A 22357-nucleotide genomic window follows, 5' to 3' on the forward strand; every position below is an offset into this window, starting at 1 on the left:
GGGATAGGGCAATTCCAAACATGGAACACAGATTAGGACTTTAGCTGCACACGAAGGGCTAGCTTCTGCACATGCTGGTATTTCTGCCACAACAGCGTTATTAAAACAGATATTGGTGACCACGAATGAGAAGACAAACTAAGAACTATGTTCTAGAATGTGAAATATGCCAAAGAATGAAAGTATCAACTGTAAAACGACCAGCGCAGACGCCCCTTCTAATCTCAGATAAACCATTGGCGTGTGTTTATCTGGACCACTGTGGTCCCTTACAAAAGGGATGGCAACTATAAATATATCATGGTCGCAGTGGATTCCTGCACGAGATTCATTTGGATGTGTCCCCAGTGCTCGGCTGACGCCAGAACTGTTATAAAAGATTTGCGAGTCTTTATCGGCACATACGCAATTGGCATGCTACATTTGGACCAGGGTCCTGCGTTTAGCTCTCGAGCTTACAAAGAGGCCATGACCAGCATGGGCATTGCGGTACTCTTCTCCCTTCCATCCTGAGGGAAATGCGGTAGTGGAAAGAAAAAACCGTGACATAAAGCAATCTATAACGGCGAGGGTATTAGGTTCGGGTGATGGGTGGGTCAAACATTTAATAAGTGTCCAACGTAGTCTTAATAACATGCCAAAAAATTCTCTAAAAAAGGTTTCAGTCCGTATGAACTTTTGTTTGGTACTAGAATGATTATCCAGGATCTTGATCGTCAGACTTCAGTGGTAGAAGAAAAACCTTTTGATATCAAAGATAGTTTGGCTGTTTTACAGGACTTGAATGAAAAGAGAGAAAGTTTAAGTAACACAAAGTTTAAGCCAACAGCCACTGAAGAACCACCTGTCCCAGCAAGACCTGCCTGGATTCCAAAGATTGGGGATCTGGTCAGAGAAAAGATTGCGCTGCAGAAGGAATTTGGGCCTTCTTACAGAAAAGCAGTACCCGTCTTAGCTGTCAGCGGAACAAGATCAGTAGTACTACCGCCACTTACTGGTAAAAAGTAAAACAGAATTGTTTCCATCGATCTGGTGAAACCACAATCATGTGGCCGATAATAAGTAGTAGGCCCAGTGGACTACCAAGAAATAGCAGAAGACGAAACTTTGCTGCAATCCAAGCGGTTCAAACTGAAAGACTAATCACATTCGAAAAACCAACAAACAGTAAATAAAAAAAGGACTATGCAACAAAGCCATGGAACTTGTGCCTCTTGAAACCCAAATTGCAACAACTCGTGATGATACACCAATCTACAATGATGTAGCATCAGAATGTACAAACGTAACAAAAGAAAATGCAAAGATCAATGAAAATCCGGAAGCAATCCCACCAATTGACAGAACAGCATTTGGCTATTTTATCAACTTTGATAAATTTTCCGATGATCCTAGTGAACATGGAGACAAGCCAGCAACAAAAACTTTCAAAGAAAAAATGACAGAGCTTTTTCACCAACTGAAAGAAACTTAACTGATTTCACCATGGATTGAATTTTGGACTGTTAGGTGTACTTTTCCTCCTGCTTTGGCTCATCATGGTTTTATGCTTGGGTAAATTCATTGATGGAAAATATAGTACAATGGACACAGCAAGTCAGAACATCAACTTGGTCCTAAAGTCTCATAGTTCTCTTTTCTCGATGTGAGAGGATCTATCATCAGTGAACATCACAGCCAATCCAATACCTGGGGGTATAGCATGGGACACAACTGACTGATATTTATGGCCCGGTTGAGCTCTTGAAGCATCCACACCAGTTTAAGGTTTCCTTAAGTGACTTTGTGATAACAAGTTTTTTCTGATGATTGGGACTTTGAAAATATTAATATGATGTCAGATTTAGTAATGTCAGCTAAATTTACAGAGCATGATTATTTACAGGGTTTATCAAATTATGAAGAATTATAGTGTTACAATCACTATGGTCATCACTATTTGCATAAATCTGCACAACCTAGAAATGTTTTTACTTTATAATCAATGGGAACATTGTCCAACTCCACCAAAAGGAAGTTCAAAGACATTTTTTGAGAAATGTCCATACTTCTCAGGGTTTAACAGTGATCCAGAAAAGTTTTATTTTAAAATGTTAAATAAGACAGGAATGAAAACAATGTTAAATACTAAATTGATTTATTCCGAGAAATTCTATGACAAAATGTCTACATTTGGTTTTGAATGTTGGAAAAATAACATTGAAACAAAAACCATCTGGGGAACAAAAGAATAGCAGGTACAAGGTCTAGAATCATTATTTAGTGCCTGCATGATCCCAGAACAAATATTATTTCTGAATGATACCATTCAACAAACTACTTGTCTTGGTTTAGCTAAGATATAAGACTTAAATAAACACTCTATTCCAAAGCCCATACATGATAGTAATAGCACTAGTGATGTGGAAATAGAAGTATCCCATATTTTTCACCAAAACAGAACAAATCCTGATTGGAAAAAATGGTTGATCTGGCCCACAGACACGAATAACTGTCAAGATAGATTCCTGAATACAAAACAGGGGTTTAAACTGACCAGGCCAGACCCAAAATATTCCCCAGAGACAACATCCAGGGATAGTCACAACATACAGTGTAGGGAAATTATGCCTTGAGTGGCTACAGAAATCCACACTGGCTGAAATTAAGCAACACTTGACTTTACTTAAAGAAGGTGCCGACTTGCGAGATTTCATAATGGGACCTCGCAAACCGCGTCAAAAACATTTCATAGCGGCCGGTATATACGCTGCATACAACGAAGCTTGGAAAGTAATGCAAATTGAAACAGCAGAAAAAAATACGATAAATTGATCGTATAAATTTGGAACAATCACTTTCTGTTGTGGACAATGGGTTAACGACTGTCTCCCGGAATATATTCACTGGACAGTATTGTATCTTCTGCCTTTGATAAAATAGAGTAAGACTTGCTAATGTTACAACATGGTCAGTCCCAATTACGGTCTATTGTACAGCTAGGCTGGACGTTGCAAAACCTACGTTCAGGCTACGTGCCATGGCGTCTAATCAACATAACGTCATTATTTTCTATCTTTAACCTTACTGATAAACAAATCAGTTTGGCACAAAGAGGAGCAGACTATAAGATTGAGCATTGAAAAACTTGAGAGATTACCATTGACAATGTCAGAGAGACCTGTCATTGAATGGATAATACACGGAACAATTACAATAACAACTTTCCAGTTTAAATATTGCCAAGAATATATACCAGCTGGCCAGTATAAAAGGTTGGGTAAAGGATACATCAAATCAACCTGGGATTTACCTTACACACAAATGTTATAGTGAAGGGAATAAGGAGGTATTCCTTAGTGGTAATTGTAAAAAAATAAAATAAAATAAAAATAAAAATCACTAAGCTGTTCACTTCTGTGTCAAGGTATTAACTTGCATGGAGCCTGCGAAGGGTCTTCAAATAACCTTTAATGTCATCTACAAGGCACTCCTGCAACACAGATAGAACCATTTTTCAGACCACTTTCTAACGGTAGCCACGTTTTAATAAATGACCACAGCTGCTGTGGAATGGTGCCAGGAGAATGCCATCTCGTAACTGTTACTTCCAGGGTCGTTTGCTGTATGCAAGTATTGTATCCAAACAGCAATCCAGACATGGAGGCGGCAATATGGCCTTATGTGAATATCTCTTCTATTCGAATTGATAGTTTAAGCAGAATGAAGTCTATTCTTTTACAGACGACTGTGCAGTTGACCTCATCCAAAGAAACGTATGATCTGCAAGTTGCAAGGACAGCAGCAGAGATACATACCCTTTTAATCGACAAATTGCCCCGTGCATTTAGTAGAAATGTTTAGTGGGACTCGTGGCAGGAATTTTATTTTTGTTCCTTCTGCTCCGATATGGCAAGCCAATCCACAGACAAGTCTCAAGCAACGATTGAAGAAACGATCTTAGCAATACGCTACCGAGACCGCATCACTAAAGTCCTCGGATTAACCCAGCTAAGAGATCTGAGTGCAACATGGTTTCTTTCATTCAGACCAATCTGGCAAGATTGCATCTTACCTGTGCTTCGATGTCTGCTATGCGGAGAAGAATGCGTGTTGGGCGTCCGTCTTACACTACCATCAGCAGTACCAATGGATATCGATACTTTGCTAAGTCCGGTAACGACTCATGCAACGTGTTGTCCCCAGCGGCTACCTATTCTAATGACTGCATTCGTTGAGACTTCACCATTACGAGTAGGTGGCGGTGAAGTACGAGATGAAAGCAGCACCAAACAGGTACAACCTTCTGTGAGCATTGCTCATCCAAACCTCGATGATCGCAATCACGCAGAGAACTGCACAGTTGCAGTGTTTTCAAACTTGGTCGAACTCTCACCTGATGTTGTAGACCAAGTTTTTGCAAGCCTGTCTGATATGATGTTCTCCCCTGAACAACGAGAATGATTTTTTAAAACAACAACAAGCAGACAGCGTTCCTTCAACTATGAATTTGGCCTTCAGTTCTGTTAAACAAAAAGCAACTGAAAACATTTGGAACTATTTTTTCCCCTGAAAGCAAAATTATTTTTCTTCCAAATCAAAAATATTTACCATTTTTTCCGGCACATGGTACTTTGCTTAAAGTAGAACTATTCTTAGAGAACAGAGCTTCTATTTTTAGAGACATTAGAGACAATATTTTACATCAGCCTCTAGCACATGTGCATTATCATATAAATATTATGTGATGAAATGGTCTCGACCTTCTCTTCTGTATGCAGAGCCATTTCATGTGTAAATTTCATTTTTAATTTTCGCAATTCGTTCAGCTGATATATATGCATTTAACTGAATGATCACCTTGCTTAAACATACAGTACCAATACTCATTTTAGTATATAAACCATACACCATTTCAAATGCAAATATGTATTTTGGGGTGGGTTGGAAAACACACATGCATCATATGTTTAATATTGCTTACTTTTAGTAATGATGGACAGTAATACGTGGAGTGGGTGTTGTATTTCTATCTAAGTCCCTAATTCGATATTCCCGATTCATGCCCTTATGTGGTTATAATAAATAGTATCCTTATAAAGGCATAAGAATCATGTCCATATTTATTAATATCCCATGCAGTCCAAAGCACGTCAAGGCTACTCCCATAGACTCCTAGACAGCACAACGTGTTCTTTAAACAAACCAAGCCTCCCAGCAGCCTGGGAATCCCCCCCTGCTCTTGTTTTGATTTGCACAAGAACTCCTGGAGTCCAGAAAGAACGGTTAGTTCTTAGTGACGTTTTATGTCCAACCTTACGTCAAACCCGGCACCTTTCAGGTATAAATATACCAACGTTGCCTTAAGCAACCACACGGTGGTGTGGAGCAGAGCGGTTATCTACTTATCCGAAGCCCAGCTGATGGGAGTGCGGAAGGAACCCGCCCCTCCCCTTTGACGCGCTGGAAAAGCTGCCTTTTCTCACGCCGAAAAAATCCAGCTCCGGTGTTCGAGTCACCCTCGCGGGTTGCTGGGAGACCGGGTCCTGAGAAGAGAGATACAAGACCTCCTTCATTCTATAACCAAGGTACGGAGCCGATTAAAACCTTAGAGAGAATTCTTGATTCTGACACTTGGCAAAAAAAAACTAACGTAACTTAAGACTACAACTTACTTACTCATTCCCACGTATTAGGCTTAGGTCAGGTACATGGGGTAGGCGTATCTTAGAAGGACCAGTTGAGTTTGTTAGTCAATGTTTTTATGTATGTATATATTTTATCCATTTTAAAGTATTATATGGCTAAGAAACCCTATCAATGCTTTTACAGTATTATTTCATGATACTACTTTTACTGTACGCACTTTCCGATAAGTATTGCAATTGTGGCAATTCATTTCTCTTGCATGAGAAAGATGACTGCTCAATAAAACAACACCTTTTATTGAAAACGCCCGTCTCTCTATTTCTTTGTATACTGGTGAAACTAAAGCATGCACGATTGACTGAGTGAAATAGCTGCCTATTGTTTTCACACGACTCTAGAGATACACTCTTTAATCTGAGGGAGCAAAGTTGTCATGTTTATGCGGTTGTCAGAAACTAATCCCTTCTTGTCTAAATCAGGACGGTTAACCCTTTCCTGAACATTCGAGAAAGTTTCTAGTGACGTCTGAGCTAGCTGGCAAAAACTAATTAAGTCTAACATAGTCAGTAGAGACATAGATGACCTCAGTCCTACGTCTACGCTGCTGTTTATGTTATTCCAATGCTTAGAGCCTATTGGGAATATAGGAACTACACTACAGTATGGGAGGGTAGAGTGGCAAGGGTGGCTCTACGGACCTGTTTTTATTCCACATACTGTGGGGGGCTGGTGACCTCGATATTTTATTGTACTATATGGCCTCCCACCTGCTAGTCCTCAATGAATGGTGGTATGGAAATAGGGCAGGCTCTGCATACGCTGTCGAATGGAGGCATGGGGGCGGGGGGGAGCATACTCTACACACATTCTTTATTCAGCACGGATCCCTGCCGTCTGCCACGAGGATTGTCTTTCATATCTGGAGGCAGGCACTTCGGAGGATGGGCTGGTGGAATAAGTTGACCTGGGAGACCACTCTATGGTGCAACGGGCGTCTGCCACAACTGGCTGCCCTGCCTAGATTTCGTGATTGGGACAATATTGGCATGTCTACCCTGGGGTATGACATGCAGGGGCCGGTCCTGAAATCCTTTCAGGATTTACAAAAAGATTTCCATATGCCCAAAACCCAAATTTTCAAATATCTGCAGTTCAGACATGCCATTTCCACTAGTTTGGAGGGCTTTGAAACATTAGCTGAGTTTAGCCCAGTAGAGGCAAAGGTGTTCATGGGGGATCTCCGCGACCATCAGATTTCCAAAAATCTACCAGTCCCTGGTCACCCATTGCTCCCCTACACTGCAGCATCTTAGGGAGGCTTGGAAGGGCAATGTTGGTCCCCTAGAAGAGGAGGACTATACAGAGGCGTTGGCCTCCCCGCATGGGGGGCCATTGCCACAAGCCTACGCCTTATCCAGTTGAAGTACCTTCACCCGGTGTACTTTGCCAGGGTTAGGCTGTGGAGGGCAGGTCTGATAGTTTCCCCTGTGTGTCTCAGATGTGAGCATGAGGAGGGTACACTGCTGCATGCAGTTTGGCGATGCTCTGCTTTAGCGTGCTTTTGGAGGGGGGGTTATTGCCTGCCTCTGAGGTGTTGGGGTAGGACCTACCCTGCTCGCCGAAGCTAGTACTCCTACACGTTATGGATGGGATTGGGGGCAATATATACAAACGACATCTTATGCTCCTGGGGTTTACCCTAGCTAAAAGATATCACCAGGGCCTGGAAGGATTTGGTAGCGCCCTCAGTGTCTGCATGGAAGAATGGCCTAGACTTCTGTATGGGATTTGAGATTCCCATCTTTGTGGCCGGGGGTGTCCACACACACTTTAAAATTTGGAGGCGCTGGGTGGACTACCGTGGCTTGGAGTTGGAGCCCGTTCCACTGGCAGGACACCTGGACCCGGCCTAACTTTTTACCTAGTTTACGCAGAATATTGCCTCTTGGGAGATTGGGGGGGGGGGGTTAGTTTTTTTTGTCAATATTTCATTTGTACTGCTCTTCATTTGTTCCTGTTTTGCACAGGAAAATAGTCAATGTTAGACTGATGTATGGTTATTCTACAGAAGTTTCTGGGACACAGAGCTCTGCTTTGTATGTGTTATTTGACAAATAAACGTTTTAAAAAAATCCTTCACGTGTGACAACTCTAGTTAAAGTAGTTCTTGAAATTAATACTGGTTTTACAAGGGAGAGCAATGTTCAGTCTTCTGAATGATCAGTTGAAGAGGAGTTGGAATAGTTACAAACGCGTGGAAATTGGGGCATGTTTGTGCCCATAACACAGCCAAAGCATTTTAATGTGTGCAGATCTACACAACCTCAGCAGGATATTTTAGTTCTACAGTCTAGATTTCAGTACCAGTGGCTATGCTGATCACTCCCCTTTAGCATGAAGTCAACATCTGCGTACAACTAGGGGGTGCTTGAGGAAAGCACGAACACTTTGGTTTGTTCATAACACCTCTTAAGGTATTAGGATTTCTGCAAATGCTGTTCAGTTTAGCCTCATCAGCGTCCATGTTTTAGACAGATTAAGTTTTGCCGAAAATAATTCATTACGTTCGAGAAAAACAGTCCAATATGACAAGTTTATGGACTTTATGCAGTAATAGTGAGGCTCTTAAGGGGACCAGCAATTGAGGCTCGAGAACTAAAGCAAAGAAATGTCAATTCAGCATGGGTTCTATAGACTTAGCAATAAACAACAAAAGTGTCTTAAGGAGTAGGCTTGACCACGGTAGGGAGCAACAAACTTAAGAAACGGGAACAACCTCACTGGGATGTTGAGGAAAGCCCGCACTCACCTCCTAGTGATGACATGCTTCATCATCGGGCTCCACCAAAGAGACCGAGTGTCTCTTTGGTGTGCTACAACGCCAGATCTACTGCGGAGCGGGATGGTGAGTTCAGGACGTGTTGTGTGAAAGTAAATTAAATTAATGAGTGGTGAGGGTATTAAAATAGTCAGTGTATCAGAAGGTAATTATTTATTCTATGATCACTAAAGACAGTATTACAAAAAATTTTGTGTATGGAAGTAGTCCACTTTTAGTTGAGTGGTAGATTCCTATGTATTAGTCGACATGTTTCTTGCAATAGAAACGGTGTGGTTTTACCCGGCAATTCATCAGGACTGTAAGTGTTCTATACCCTGGCGGTGTGGACGCACTAAGGCCCACCCTTACCAAGGGGCGTGAAAGTGAAAATAATCAAAAAAGTGAAAAAAAAGTGAAAAAAATTAGGAAGAATAGCTGTCTTCCTAATAACTCCTGGTTTAGGAGGCTTCAACTTTGCGGTTTCTGCACCTGGAATGAAAAGGGGGACAAAGACATACATATAGGACAGAACAGACATTTAGTACTGCTACTGAAGGTCTACGGTGCTCCATATGGTGGCATAGAGACGACTGGTTAGATAGCACTATTGTTATCACCACCAGTTATCCCTGGGTTCATATTTGCTAATCCGTGGGAAGTGCGGTGCACTATGCGTGATAAGAACTAGATGTGACTGGTTTTATTAAAAGAAAGAAGAAAATCTTCTAAAAGAAAATCTTCAAATTAGCGATCAAGTTAATGGTCATGGTACGATCGCAAAAGGAAGATTAAAATGTCTCACTTTGTAGGTATTAAAATAAAACACCATGGGTCTCAGGAGGGGGGTGGGAGCGTATTCGGCACACCCTGTACAATGTCAGAACATAGGAAGAGAATATAGGCATGACATTGTAAATACCAATAGTTAATTGCAGCACGATCGGTACTTCGCTTAGCGGTCTTGTTTGCATGGATTTACTCACGCCCTTGACGCTCGGCACCCTCAGTCTACCTGCATCGCCCTCGAACCGGACCCTGAAGATGGAGGCGCGGGGTCCGGTTGCTGTTTATGTAAGTAAAGCGGCGAGGCGGCAAATACTTCCGGGTGGGCGTGGCCTTGGACAGTCACTCAGACTGTTACAGCCAATCCGGATGCTAGGGGGTTAGTGACGTTGGAACCGCACAGTCATGCGCCCACACCACCCGTGGTTCCGTCATGCACAAGTAAGGGGTTAAGTGGGCCAGGTCTGAGCACCGGCAGTTTTTTTTTAAAGGGGCCCTCGAAATGGGTCTCCATCGGGCTCTGTTTTGTGCCCTGGTTCAGGTGGTCAGTTTTTATTGCCACACTGCAGTGACAGCAGGCACATTGATGTGCGCACACTAACTCTGCTCACTAGTGGAGACGTTACGCCATGATGTCATGCCAGGGGAGCGTTGTAGGGGAAAGGAAATCCTTTAAAGAGTAATTCTCTCTCTGGATTTCGCTTCTCTTTTGAAACTCAGGAGAGCAACATTGTCTTGGTGTCACCAGGGGTTCAAGTGAAAGCTTTTTTCTAAATTACATGCAAGCCATAGCTGCTGCTTATTTATGCAACTAACAACCATTAACAAAGCCAATAGTCCTGACTTGCTGTAGGTATGATGTTACTTGTTGTATCATATCTGGATGCAATGACGGAAACAGCAAAATACAAGTCGGGTGGCACACTATGATCAGCACAGATTTTTAGATTATGTGTTTAAGCCACGCCCCCGATTACATTGGTCACGCCCCTTTGAGAGACCCCCCCAGTTTTTTTCATCCCACTTAAAGACCTGCTCACTTCCATGCAGTTGGGGAGTCAACATTCAATTTTTGTTGTTTTGCCCTTCAGTTACATTGTACCACAAACCCTCAATGCAATTTTACTCCAAGGTTTCTACTCAGGATTTCCTGATGGGCAGAGGGTCAAGGAATAGGTTTATGGAGCAGTATACGGGAGGACTGCACGATAGAGGTACGGATTGTTTGTCTACGTTATCTCTAGGAAATAAAGGGAGATTTAGAGTGAAGAGAAGTTTTGTGGGGGAGGACGACTGAAATATGCAAAATAAGCAGAGAACAGAACTAGCAAGAGATAAGTGAAGGGTAAAGTGGCAGAACATTGTCTACACAATACATTTAGTGAGATGCGAAGACTTTGGGAGTGAGAGCAAAATGATGAAGACTATTTGAGGAGGTAATATAAACTCCTGCTAAAGTGGGAGGGGGCGAGAGGGGGTAGGGGTGGCGGGGGGGTGAAGACCCGCCAAGCCTGCCACATGCACAACATTTGCTAAGGGATTCCGTCACCAAATCAGATCTCTTCTATCAAAGAGGAGGGAAGAGTATTCAAGGTCCATTCAGTTCCCCTAGTTAGATACTGAATTAATTAAAAGGGAATGGACACTGGTGTCTACTAAACCTTCGGTTAGTCTTTGAAAACCCTCATAGACAGCCTGATTTAGTCGATGCGGTGTATCTTTTATCCGCCCCATCAGGCGCCATGGCATATTCATAGGGTATAAACAAAGAGATTCTATCAACGTGTAGTGATTTTATTTTATTTTTGTTTATTTACGTGGTGCAGCTCTCTCTTAAACAGTGGAAAGATGGGAGCATTTATGTGCTTTTAAAATACCCCTCACACACTAAAAAAATCCAATAGTGTCATGCTTCATCATGGGGGTCTTCCCTTCCCTCTACGGGGCGGGGCGTGCTGCGACCAGCGGACTACGGGGGAGCACTGAATAATAGTGACAAAGGCTATGTGTTGGTGCAGAGGCGTCAGTGAAGTGTAGGGACCTAACTAGTGAAAGTGAGAAAAATGAAAAAGATGAAAAAAGGTTAAAAATTACCTGGCTAGTAGAAAAAAAAAAATTGTATTTGCTTGCCTAGCTGGGAATATTAAGAAGGGGGTTTTGTGGTAGAGCAATTAGCTGGCTACCTGGTCAACATGTTTCGTAGGCAGTCCCCTAGGGCAGAGTCAGCACAGGGACTGAAAGCTGGTCCTCGTGGCAAAGACCACTCCTAGCGACTCTTCACTCCTGTAGAAGCCTCTAAGAACGCCTATTAAGGTGACTGTATAAGAAATTCCATAATGGCTATAGGAACCTACACAAGTTGTGTAAGTACCTTCTGTGTATGTATTTTTGTCTTTTTGTCCTGACGAAAGCTCTACAGACCCGGCTGGGCTCAGAGCTGAAACATGTTGACGCATCCATATAGATATATGGTAATCTAGTTGCCCGATTACATATATATCGAATTTTTTAACAGTGCCAACCTTTTCATAAAAAATTCTTTTTTGGTGACACACTGTTTTTATATTTTTCCCTTTTCTATTATTTCTGGACACTTCCACCTGGACCAGAGGTAGCCTCGGGTGAGGCAGGCATACCGCACGTTATTTGACTGCGCCATGACGCCTGACGGGGCGGATAAAAGATACACCGCATCGACTAAATCAGGCTGTCTATGAGGGTTTTCAAAGACTAACCGAAGGTTTAGTAGACACCAGTGTCCATTCCCTTTTGATTAATTCAGTACCAAATCAGATCATACATGTTTTAGTGGACCAGGGTGGACAGCCTGGTAGAAGAGTGCATTTGAGATTGCAAATGAACCACTGCTGACAAAACTAAAGGCATGCGCGTGGCACCTTTCTCACCAGCCAGTCTGTGGTAGTCCCTTGGAATAAATTAGGTTGTCAAGGAGCATTTTCATTTTTTTTCCAACTAAGGAACGGCTGTAGTGTTGAGTGGTGTCTGTTCGATCCAAATGGGTGTTGGTATTTATTCATTTATTAGTCTTATAAAGCGCAATATCACCTTGCAGGCATCCTGGCGCTGGAAGGACAGGACAAAAGTCAGACTGAGCAGGACAGTCGGATTACATCACTTTGGGGAAAAGACAAGTTTTAACCTTTTTCCTAAAGGGGAGTAAAGAATCTTGGGACTGCTCTGGGAGTGCCCGAGCATTCGAGATAAAGATTATGAAAGTTATGGTTGGCATTGGTGGCAATAATTGCAACGTAACATTGCAAGGATGGAGGGGCGGGGGTGGTGACGTCCACCACAATGCTGGAGGAATGGGGAAAATGACCAAGACTGGTGCTAGCAAGCAGAGTCTGTTATTTATAAAAAAAAGTAAAGGGTGCTCCAAGAAGGGAGAAAAAAAATGTGGGTGGCATGGCGGGTACATCTGGGACTTTAAGAGGGATGCGAGGAACAACTATTCTTTATTGATGTGGACTTTCACTTGTCAACAATGATAGAAATTTCAACTGAAACATGAGTGACACTACAATATACATGCTTTGAATGTACAACAATTTGATGATTTAATAAAAAGTTGTTTTTTTAGGTTTCGACTTTTGGCGAGGGGCGAAGCCCCTCCCAGTCGAAATCTTTTGTTTTTAGTAGTGAGGTTAGGACAGCCTCTGTTTCCAATTGGCTAGCTCCATAAATGGAGGCTAGCCATTGGGAGACAGAGGCTGTCAATCGCGCTCTCTTTCGAAAACGCGATTCGGGGGCGTTTCTGGTGCTTTTTTTAAGCCCCGCCCCTTTGTCCCGGGCCGCGCTGCGATTGGCTGCCGGCCCGGGACACCCCGTGACGTCATTCCCGGGCCGCGCTGTGATTGGCTGCCGGCCCGGGACACCCCCGTGACGTCAGCCAATCACAGCGAGGCCCGGGACCTGACTTGTTTACCTATTTGGCTTCAAGTAACATAGTAATACGGCCACCTGGTTGTTGGATATGGTCCTACTCAGATTACCGACTCTCTAGAACATAGAAGTTACCGTATATCGATGTTAGTATAATACGGTATTAGTCACTGCGATTGCATGATGATTACGAGAGTTACATTGCTACCTGTTCAGGACAGGCCAGGGGTGCTTCAGAGTTACGTAGTTACCCGGACGCTTGCTGCTAAGGATTTTTTTGTAGGTTAACAGCTATCTGCAATTAGATAATTATCTATGAGAAACTTTATCCCACCTCGCCCTTGCCACCTGTATACGAATACCGGTCCATCATGCTATACACCTTTAAGAAACCAAGTAACCCCTTTAACCAATGACCAAAGAGGTTATATAAACCAACGAAATTGACCGTTTGTAATTCTTTCGCTGAGTTCCCAGACGCCAGAACGTGTTTATCCGGTACGCCGTTCCTCCGCCTGTTCTAGGTAAGATAACAAATAGAAACCGGCGCAAATTAGAACCAGTTAATATAGCGTAAGAGTAATACCAATACACGGCTATTTTTAACTCTAGATAAGCCACAAGTCCGTGACCGCAAATCGCCATCAGTTGACAAACACCGTAATTCCGTTACGGCGCTTGGTGGCCACTCCTAGGTAAGAAACGGATAACATATTCGCAGAGCTCAGCTAATGTGCAATTAATGTTTCCAATTTGAATCGCCTATACTACTATTCTTGATTTATAGACAAGCGTTATTTTATCGACTTCGTCTAGCTCGAACCATTATGTCACCGCACTTATCAACAACCGCTAATCGACTTAGACTTAATTCGGGTAAGAAGCAATAATTTCATGTCTTCTTCTCGACAGTAATGAGATAAAGTTTCTCATAGATAATTATCCGTGAGCCCGTCCCCCCTCCCGCTGTCGTGTGCCCGTCCCCCCTGCCGCATGCATCACTCTTTATTTTTATGAGGGTTGCCATAAGTGACATGGCGGTTCACACACGTGAGTCCAATTTATAAGGGGCTTCACACCCTGCTGTGGTGTGTTGAAGCACATTTTCGGATGGGTAGTGCACTACCCCATGGGGAATGTATGGATAGCAGAGTATTTGATATATTATGATCCTATATGGGAAGTTTTTGAGTATTGTGCGTCACCAAGATGTATTCCTATATTGTTTTGGGGCGCATCACCTAGCGGCGTGATTGGTGTAAACTATAAATGCAATAGGCTGGTATTTAAAATATTTTCTCTGAAGGTCCTCTGCGTCATTGGTTTTATTGCGCTACAGATAGGGTGCAATGGCTCAAGGAGCTATTCTGGAAGCAGAAAACATTTGTACAACTCTGATGTTGCAGGACTATAGTGTTCATAGCGCTTCTGAAGGCCCGAGTGGTGCGCCTGTATAGCGCCTGCAGACACTCTCCATGCACGCAGCGAGTGCACTGCTACTGAGGGGTGGTACCACCGCCACTGAGAAGTAATTACACACCCAATCCATGGCAGTGCTTTAGCGGATGTAAATTATCGGCTGCCTTGTTGACTGTGGATTGGTAAAGGATTATATATGAATGGTGCACGCGCCGCCTCCCTCTCGTTTCTCGATGCAGCAGAGATTATAAACAGAGCTGCCATCCTGTATTCGTCCCATTTGCCAGGCGGGTGTCTCTGCCGTGACAAAGGTCACCTCGAAAACCAAAGAATCTAATAATGTGCACGTCTCACTTCCACTGACAGGCAGCTGCCATATGCTTTGGGCAATAAAGAGCTATAGATACACACACACACACACATTGAATGCTGTTTAATCCCCACTCCGGATCGAAAAAGGGGGTTATTCGCGCTGTAAAGAGTTCCTTCTTTCTGTCAATAGCAAAATGCGCGTGCAATACTGAGAGCCTGCACCTATTGGGGAAACAACGCCCTGCTTCGCATCGCTCAAACGGTGCCTATAGTGAGGCTAGGCAAGCTGAACTGTAAACACAGTTCCAAAGGGGTACATGTGCGATATTCACCTGCTGACCTTGCATAAGGCGAGGCGGGCCAGACAATGCACCAAAGAAAATGTGTGAATGAATGGACACATGAGGCCAGCGTACAATAACTGGGGTGAAATGAGTAGTTCTGTAAAGTGGGTAGTGTATAAAGAGAGAGCAAGAGCGTTGAAAAAGTGCTCCAGCAGAGATGGGTGAGGGCAGAGGAGGCAACTGTCCCCAGAGACAGACAGACACCCGGCAAGAGCCTAGCTCAGCTCCCCGACCCCCACCATCTCCCAGCCTGGTTCCCTCCATCCGCCAGAGTACATCAGCAAACTTCACCGGTGGCCCCCAGCATCACAGGTGCCGCCATTTGTGAGCACATGGGCAAGAATGAAACCCTGGCCCTGAGGAAGAAGCACATCGGGTCAGTAGCATATGGCCGCTATGGCACCACGGTCGTCCACTGAGAAAAAATGTGCAGTCAATTCAAATGCAGAGCTGGTTTGGGTTACGCGTTATGTGTCTTATTACCAGATCCATAACTCGACCCCATTATTTAAGTTCATATTTCTGACAAGACTGACACTTTGTTCCAAATTTATTATGTTTCACTGTGAAAGTTGAGGTAGCACACAATAATTACGAAAACAAACAGGACAAGATGCTTGGCAGTCAGGTTAATTTTGTTGTGGAAATTCAGTCACCAGGTGACTTGTGCAAGACAACAGACAATTTTAGGGCACAGTTTTTAAAAAAGTTTGGAAAATGGCATAGTACCCAGTGTGTTGTGGGCCCTAGTGCAAGGAAGGAATGGACCCTGCTGGCAGCAGTTTCAACGGTGAAAGATAGGGTTAATCAGGGTTGAATGCACCCTCTACCCCACCCCACCCCCCAGTCCAGGTGCCACTGCACCTGGTACACAATTGGAAGCTACGTCCTTGGCTTTGGATAAAAGCCACCTTTTTTCCCACCGTGTCTGGAGACAAACTTTCCGTGGCCGCAGGATCTGGCACCGTCCAATGCATCGCAAAATATTTGCACTTAAGAACATTGGGTGCTGCTCGCTGTCAGCTGGAGAGTCACACAAACAAGACGCCAGGGGTTCATCTTTTATTTCGCTGCACACTAAACTCACTAAGGATCTGTGCTTGCTTTCCTGCCCCCTGGCTGTGCTTGCTTCCCTGCCCCCTGGCTGTGTTTGCTTCCCTGCCCCCATGCTGTGCTTGCTTCCCTGCCCCCTCACCGTGCTTGCTCTCCTGAGTGTGTGTGTGGCTTTGGGTGGTTGGGTGTGACTCTGGGTGGGTGTGTGTGGCTCTGGGTGGATGTGTGTGGCTCTGGGTGGATGTGTGTGGCTCTGGGTGGATGTGTGTGGCTCTGGGTGGATGTGTGTGGCTCTGGGTGGATGTGTGTGGCTCTGGGTGGATGTGTGTGGCTCTGGGTGTGTGTGTGTGGCTCTGGGTGTGTGTGTGTGGCTCTCTCTCTGTGTGTGGGTCTGTGTGTGTGGGTCTGTGTGTGTGTGGGTCTGTGATTAAACTATTGGCATTGTAAATCACAATGCCATTTATTTATCTGTTTTCAAAACCAACACATAAATACTAATTTTATCATTTACAATGCCAATAGCTCAAACTTTTCAAAAGGCGAAACCATTGCATTGTAAATGCTTGTTAAATCTTGGGACGGTCACAAACAGGTGCAGTTATCAAGGAAGACCGGGTTTGCCCAATGCTAATGCTATCAGCAGCGACGGGGTGCAATTTGTTTTCTGAAGAAATTAGTACTTTTTTTATCAATAGTATACTCCACAGGACACCGGTTTCACTGACGAGATGAAACTCACCATCACTGGTAGTAGGCAAAAGATACTGAGGAAAGCAAAGTAAGCTTTAAAAGTTGTTATGGACTCGCCATACAGCTTTTAATGCGGCTGCAGCCAAGTTCTCTTTACGATTGGGAGGAAGGATGCTTGTTCAAGATTTTCCTCTTTATGTTTGGACAGGAGGAAAGGACATAATACAAGCACTTGGGATACTGAGAACCAGTGGACAAAAACAAGGAATGAGGAAGTGGAGGTGGCATTGTGGAGACCAAGAGCTCGGAACAAAACTAAGATGGGCGGGGAAAGAGGAGGAAGAAAGAACAATCCAAAATTCTCCAGTCGGCAGAGGGCTGTGAGAAGAAGTAGAAATAATTGTTCGTGGACTATAAATCCAGAACATGGGTGCTGTTGCCAGCAATTAACAGTGAGAAATAAACAATTAGGGTAAGAGATTGTATCACTTCTCATTTTTGTATTTCTAAAAGTGGTCATCGGGCTACTTTGTAGAGGTGCATAATGTCCTACTCTATATTGGGATGTAGAATATGGCCTTGTTTTAATATGAAGGGTTTTGAGTTTTCGTACATAGGGATTACATGATTCCAAGTGAGTGTTTTGAGAAGTTTAATCTTAATCAAGCCATTCTAGGTTTATACTTCAAGTATTGTTACATTTATAAATCCAGTTGTTTCACAGGGTTCTTTAAGAGCAGGAAGCCTGGATGTAGGCCAGGTGGTGACTGCAGTAGGTCATAGGAGGGTGGCTGGCTCTAGCCCCTCCCCACGCTGCATGCAATCAAACAGGAGCACAAACAGCGGTGCAGCCACCTTAAAGTAAAGGGCACATTGTTCACGTATACATTTTTTTAAAAATGTTTTAAAGGCGTGGCACAACACCAGGGTTAAGACATGGTCTCCGCAGTGCTTTCACCATGGGTGGGATAGATTACGCGGGCACTGGCAATGCCGGAGGGGCCTGTGTCCAGATCCAGATTTAAGCTGTTTTTTGTGCAGTCATTGGGCCGATTTGGGTAGTTCCTGCGTTGTTCAGAGACTGCCAGCGGCCCAGTGGGTGAACGACAGGCCTTTCTGGAGACGGGTGGGCGTCCATTACCTCCCTTTCTCAAGCTGGGCCGGCCCATTAATATATGCATATTATTGAGCGGGGGCCTGAGAAAAAAAGTGTCCCCGCTTGTTTGCAGGTGTCTTTCACCAGTGTAAACTAATACGTGCACCCCCCCCCCCCTTTTTAAAATTAAATTTCGCCGAAGCAGTGCGGAAAGGCAATATGCAAATTATGCAAACGTAGGCAGTTTATTTTTAGCGTGCACGGGCCGATATTTTATCCCAATCCAACCCGGACCTTCACTCACCTGTATAAAAGCCAGCCCTGGCGAGTTTCCTCGGATGCACCTTGTCCTTTGGCCAGCCGAGGAAAGAGTGCTCTCGCATGCCTGCCTCTGCCATGTCTGGACGCGCGGCCATCCTTACCATGGAGGCCTCTGGGCTTTCAGCCACTGGCTGCGGCTTGGGTATGTTACCCACTTCCCTGCCCATGGCGAAGTGGCAGTGTGGGTTGTACTTCCGGTGCTCCTGCATGGCAGCTTCCCGTAGGATCCTGCAGTTCAGCATGCCCTGGCAGGAGAAGCACTGGACTAGGTCCTCGGGCCCCAAGTAGAAGAAGCCAGCGCTTGCCAGGTCCGCGCAAAACGCCTGGGCCGCGGACGGCCACCTATTGAAGGAGTCCAGCCGGTCCAGCTCGCAGTTCATCATCTTCCGCGCGCCGTACTTGTACCTCACGCCATCTCGCTGGTACTCGTAGGTCATCCCATCAGATGCAAGAAGCAGCCTCTCCAGATCGCTGATGCGACTACTGGCACCGCAAGGGGCATCTGGCCGACAGGGGGCGTTATCACTCATACCGCTTACGCTCTATGCGAGAGCCTAGGGGCGCCTCAGGTTTTGGGGTGCCAGGCAGGATTCCTTCACAACAGAGGCGGGGCTGCTGCAGTGCCCAGTGAGCTCGCCAAGGAGGCCGATGTATTCTTTATATCTGTTTCCGGCAGTGCGAATATACAGGGGTCCTAAAATAAAAAAAAAATAGATATAGGTTTTTAGAAAATTATAGTAGGTGGACACGGATTAATAGAGAAATATGCACGAAAAAAGTCAGGACCAAAAAAAAAAGAAAAGTGGGGGCGGGAGAGTGAACCCATAGTCATTTAATAAAACAGCCGACTCTAAAACTCGGACTACACCTCCCAGAATGCAATACATTAAAAGTGGACCCTGTGGTGGAGAAACATATAGGTTGGCGCACGGTAATACAGGAGGCGCAGTGGTACACATCCTCTGCATCCCAATACTAACATCTGATTTTATTACCCAGATTTTCTGGGTGGCGTTGGAACATTCCAATGTTTGCATTGGGACCCAGGACAATCATGCAAAGGTACGGAGTTAAAGGGAGCCAAATCACGCGATTAATAATTCAGATGAAGCATTGAAAGCGGTGTTAGCATCCCCCACAAAAAGAAGAATACATTAAACAACGTAACTAGGTACGTGCAGACTAAACCAGGAACTACGTAACGTACCACTAAAAAAGAGAGAGAACAGAGTTAAGCAAACATTAAACTCCAAAGCAGTGAAAAAGCAACTCCACAAAATGAGACAAGTAGATAAAACGCGCACGCACCCTAACATTAACGAAGGAAAAAAACAAAAGTAGTTCTCCCACCGGCAAACGAATGAACTGACGCCCACCTCCACTTCCTTTTAAATGAACTACCAGTCCCACCTGATCACAATGCCTTCCACAATTCGTCCCAGGTGAAGCCTATTCGTTGTTCGTTAATAGACACCGCCGTTTCATATCGAGCTTTTAAGAAAATAGCGTCATTTCCACAGCATCCAGGCGCTGCAGGTAAAATATGGGGCGGAGCAGGTGGTCACTGCAGGGACAGCCGAGACTGGTGAATAGCGTTGGCATCCTTTCGACGTAGTGGTGTTTCTGTGTGGCTTGATGGGCTGCAACCAAGTCTTTCTAGGCGCCCAGGCCAGAGCAGAGAAACGGTCAGTCTCGGGAGAACGCATTCCGCCTTGTTCTAAATACGCGATGGTTACCGTACCGAAAGTTCTTTAAACTTAATAATGCATTGTGAGATGTGTAGTCTTGGGTCGCTTCAGTTGTGCTAATGCTTCATTTCAAAACAGTCTTGCAAAAGAAAAGCACAGGGCATGATTCACGGTGGGGTGTAATCATCCTGTCACCAGCCCAGTGTCTTTTTAATCATTATTGGTCATGACTGCTTTCTAAACAACCGTCCATTGCATTTTGGGAAGTGTAGTTTCAATATTAGCATTTTAAGTATAGGTTAAAAACTACAGGCATTCACGCCAGCGTGGAAAGGGCTGTTGGTGGAAAAATAGTACGTGTTGAAAGTCTTACAGGTAAAGGGGCTACTTGACAGGTGGTATGGGCCAGCCTTTGCAGTCACCAGCCTGTTGAGGGGCCCAATGCGCTCCCCTACAGAGAGGGTGACCACTGCAAGTCACCAAGAGAGATCATAGACTTTCATCTGAGTCCTCGTGCTCAGTTATTTGAGCTTCAGTCCGCTCACAGCAACAATTTTAAACATTCATTATTTGGAGGAAACACCACACATATCTGTGGAGGAGAGGGACATTTGTCTGTGAGCCTTAACAGTGGGAGGTGGTCATCCTCTGTTGTGCTATTTATTTATTTTTGTGATGTGCTTGTGTGACTGATGGGTGAGTATCTACTTAAAATGGGTGTGAGGATCTAATTCTGATGTTTGGTGTTAAGTGAGTTAATTTTTTTGCTATGTGGATATTAGTTTACAGTGTAGTGTGTATGCAGATTGTGTATTTCTGTGCAAAGGAAAGTGTGTGGTATTTAGGTAAGTTGCAGTGTCTCTCCACTCCTGTGTGAACGGAGATGTAGGGTATTTCTGTGGGTGCTGGTCGTGAACGGTATGCAAGGGCGTCTTGGCTAAGTGTTGGAATATGTGATGTGAGTGTGTTCTGGATGAGTGGGGGCTCCATCATCAGTCTGTGGGGTGGAGCCCAGTAGAAGATGAACTGATTCAAGGACAAATCATTAGTCCTAGTAGGGTGTGTATATAAGAAGTCTACTTACACTTAACAAACCTTTTAAAACTCATCTCTGCCCATGTGGGCATTGAATTTGACAGTACATCATAGTTCAGACCATCTTTGGCTACTGCATGTAAAAAAGTGACTTTTTTTGTAGGGTCACACCCCACACACACTTGTTGCCCCAATGCTGATGGTTATGACTCTGATAGTCCACTGGGGCCTACTGCCCGGACCCAGTGCTCTCTCCCTAAAACTGATATTTGTGAATTGGTATATCACAATTGCCACTGGATATTAACCCCCTTATAAGCTCCTAATATATGGTACCAGTAAAACCAAGGGCATGGGTGGTATTATTGTTATTTTTAAGATTTGTACAGTGCACGGCTACCCAACCCAGGGTTTTCCAGTGCTATGTTACAATAACGGTACCCAAAAGCACAGTAGAGACCGCTTATAGTGACCGCATTTAAAAGAGCCAGGTTTTAGAGAGCTGCAGAATCTCAACTCAGCAGGGAGAGAGTTCCACGTCTTTGGGCCTAAGAAGAGAAGGCATGACCTCCTTGCCTAGATCTCCCATTACTCTGGTATCTGCTGTGAGATCCAAATTGCTAGAGTGTGAGGACCACCTGATAGTTTATGGCATCACCAAGGATCTTAGGCAGGAGGGACAGGATTTCTAGAGACATTTGTGTACATAGCACAGCATTTTAAATTGAATAGAACATTCATTTGGGAGCCAATACAATTCAGGAACCAGGTGAACCGTAGACTTGAACTTCGGGGGATGAAGTAGAAGTCTTGGCGCTGGCTTCGGCACTATTTGGAGACATTTAAGAAGGTTCTTCGTTACTCCAAAATATAGATTGTTTCTGTAATAAAGCCCCGAAGTCAACAAGGCCTGGATGACTGTTCACTGGGCCAAGAATGGAAGGCAACTTAACATTTTTTGAACCATCTTAGAATGCTGGAGCAGGTAGCGGCCACTTTGGAGATTTGGTGACTAATAGAAAGACTCATGTCCAACCAAACTCCAAGGTTCTTGACAACTGGAACAGGGGCTGATATAGTTGGTTAAATGGGTCACCAGGGCTAGCCTGAGTGACCCAAGTAAACTATTGACAGCAGGCCTGCCATTGCAGGTTGCAGGAGCAGTGCAAACTGCTCAAACTTGATTTTGCTCTCACCGTGTGTAACAAAGTCAATGCACCATTTTTAATACATGCCAGTAACCCCTAAGGAAGGCCTCCTTACC

General features: G+C 44.3%; 1 protein-coding gene and 1 long non-coding RNA gene across 2 annotated transcripts in view; one reads left to right on the top strand and one right to left on the bottom strand.

Annotated features, from left to right (window-relative positions):
* LOC147706336 (baculoviral IAP repeat-containing protein 7-like) overlaps positions 1-19724 on the bottom strand; it is a 59382-nt gene extending 39658 nt beyond the window's left edge. The window contains exons 1-2 of the mRNA XM_086929067.1: positions 19679-19724; positions 18354-19064 (exon numbers count right to left, since the gene is read on the bottom strand). Of these exons, the coding sequence (XP_086785193.1) occupies positions 18354-18900 (547 nt within the window). The 5' untranslated portion in view covers positions 18901-19064; positions 19679-19724. The remainder of the gene's footprint in view (positions 1-18353; positions 19065-19678) is intronic.
* Positions 1-22357, top strand: part of LOC147706335 (uncharacterized) — a 150291-nt gene that overhangs the window by 110885 nt on the left and 17049 nt on the right. The gene's annotated exons all lie outside the window — the stretch shown is intronic.

This window comes from Lissotriton vulgaris, chromosome 7, assembly GCF_964263255.1.
Source record: "Lissotriton vulgaris chromosome 7, aLisVul1.2, whole genome shotgun sequence".
NCBI classification, from domain to species: domain Eukaryota; kingdom Metazoa; phylum Chordata; class Amphibia; order Caudata; family Salamandridae; genus Lissotriton; species Lissotriton vulgaris.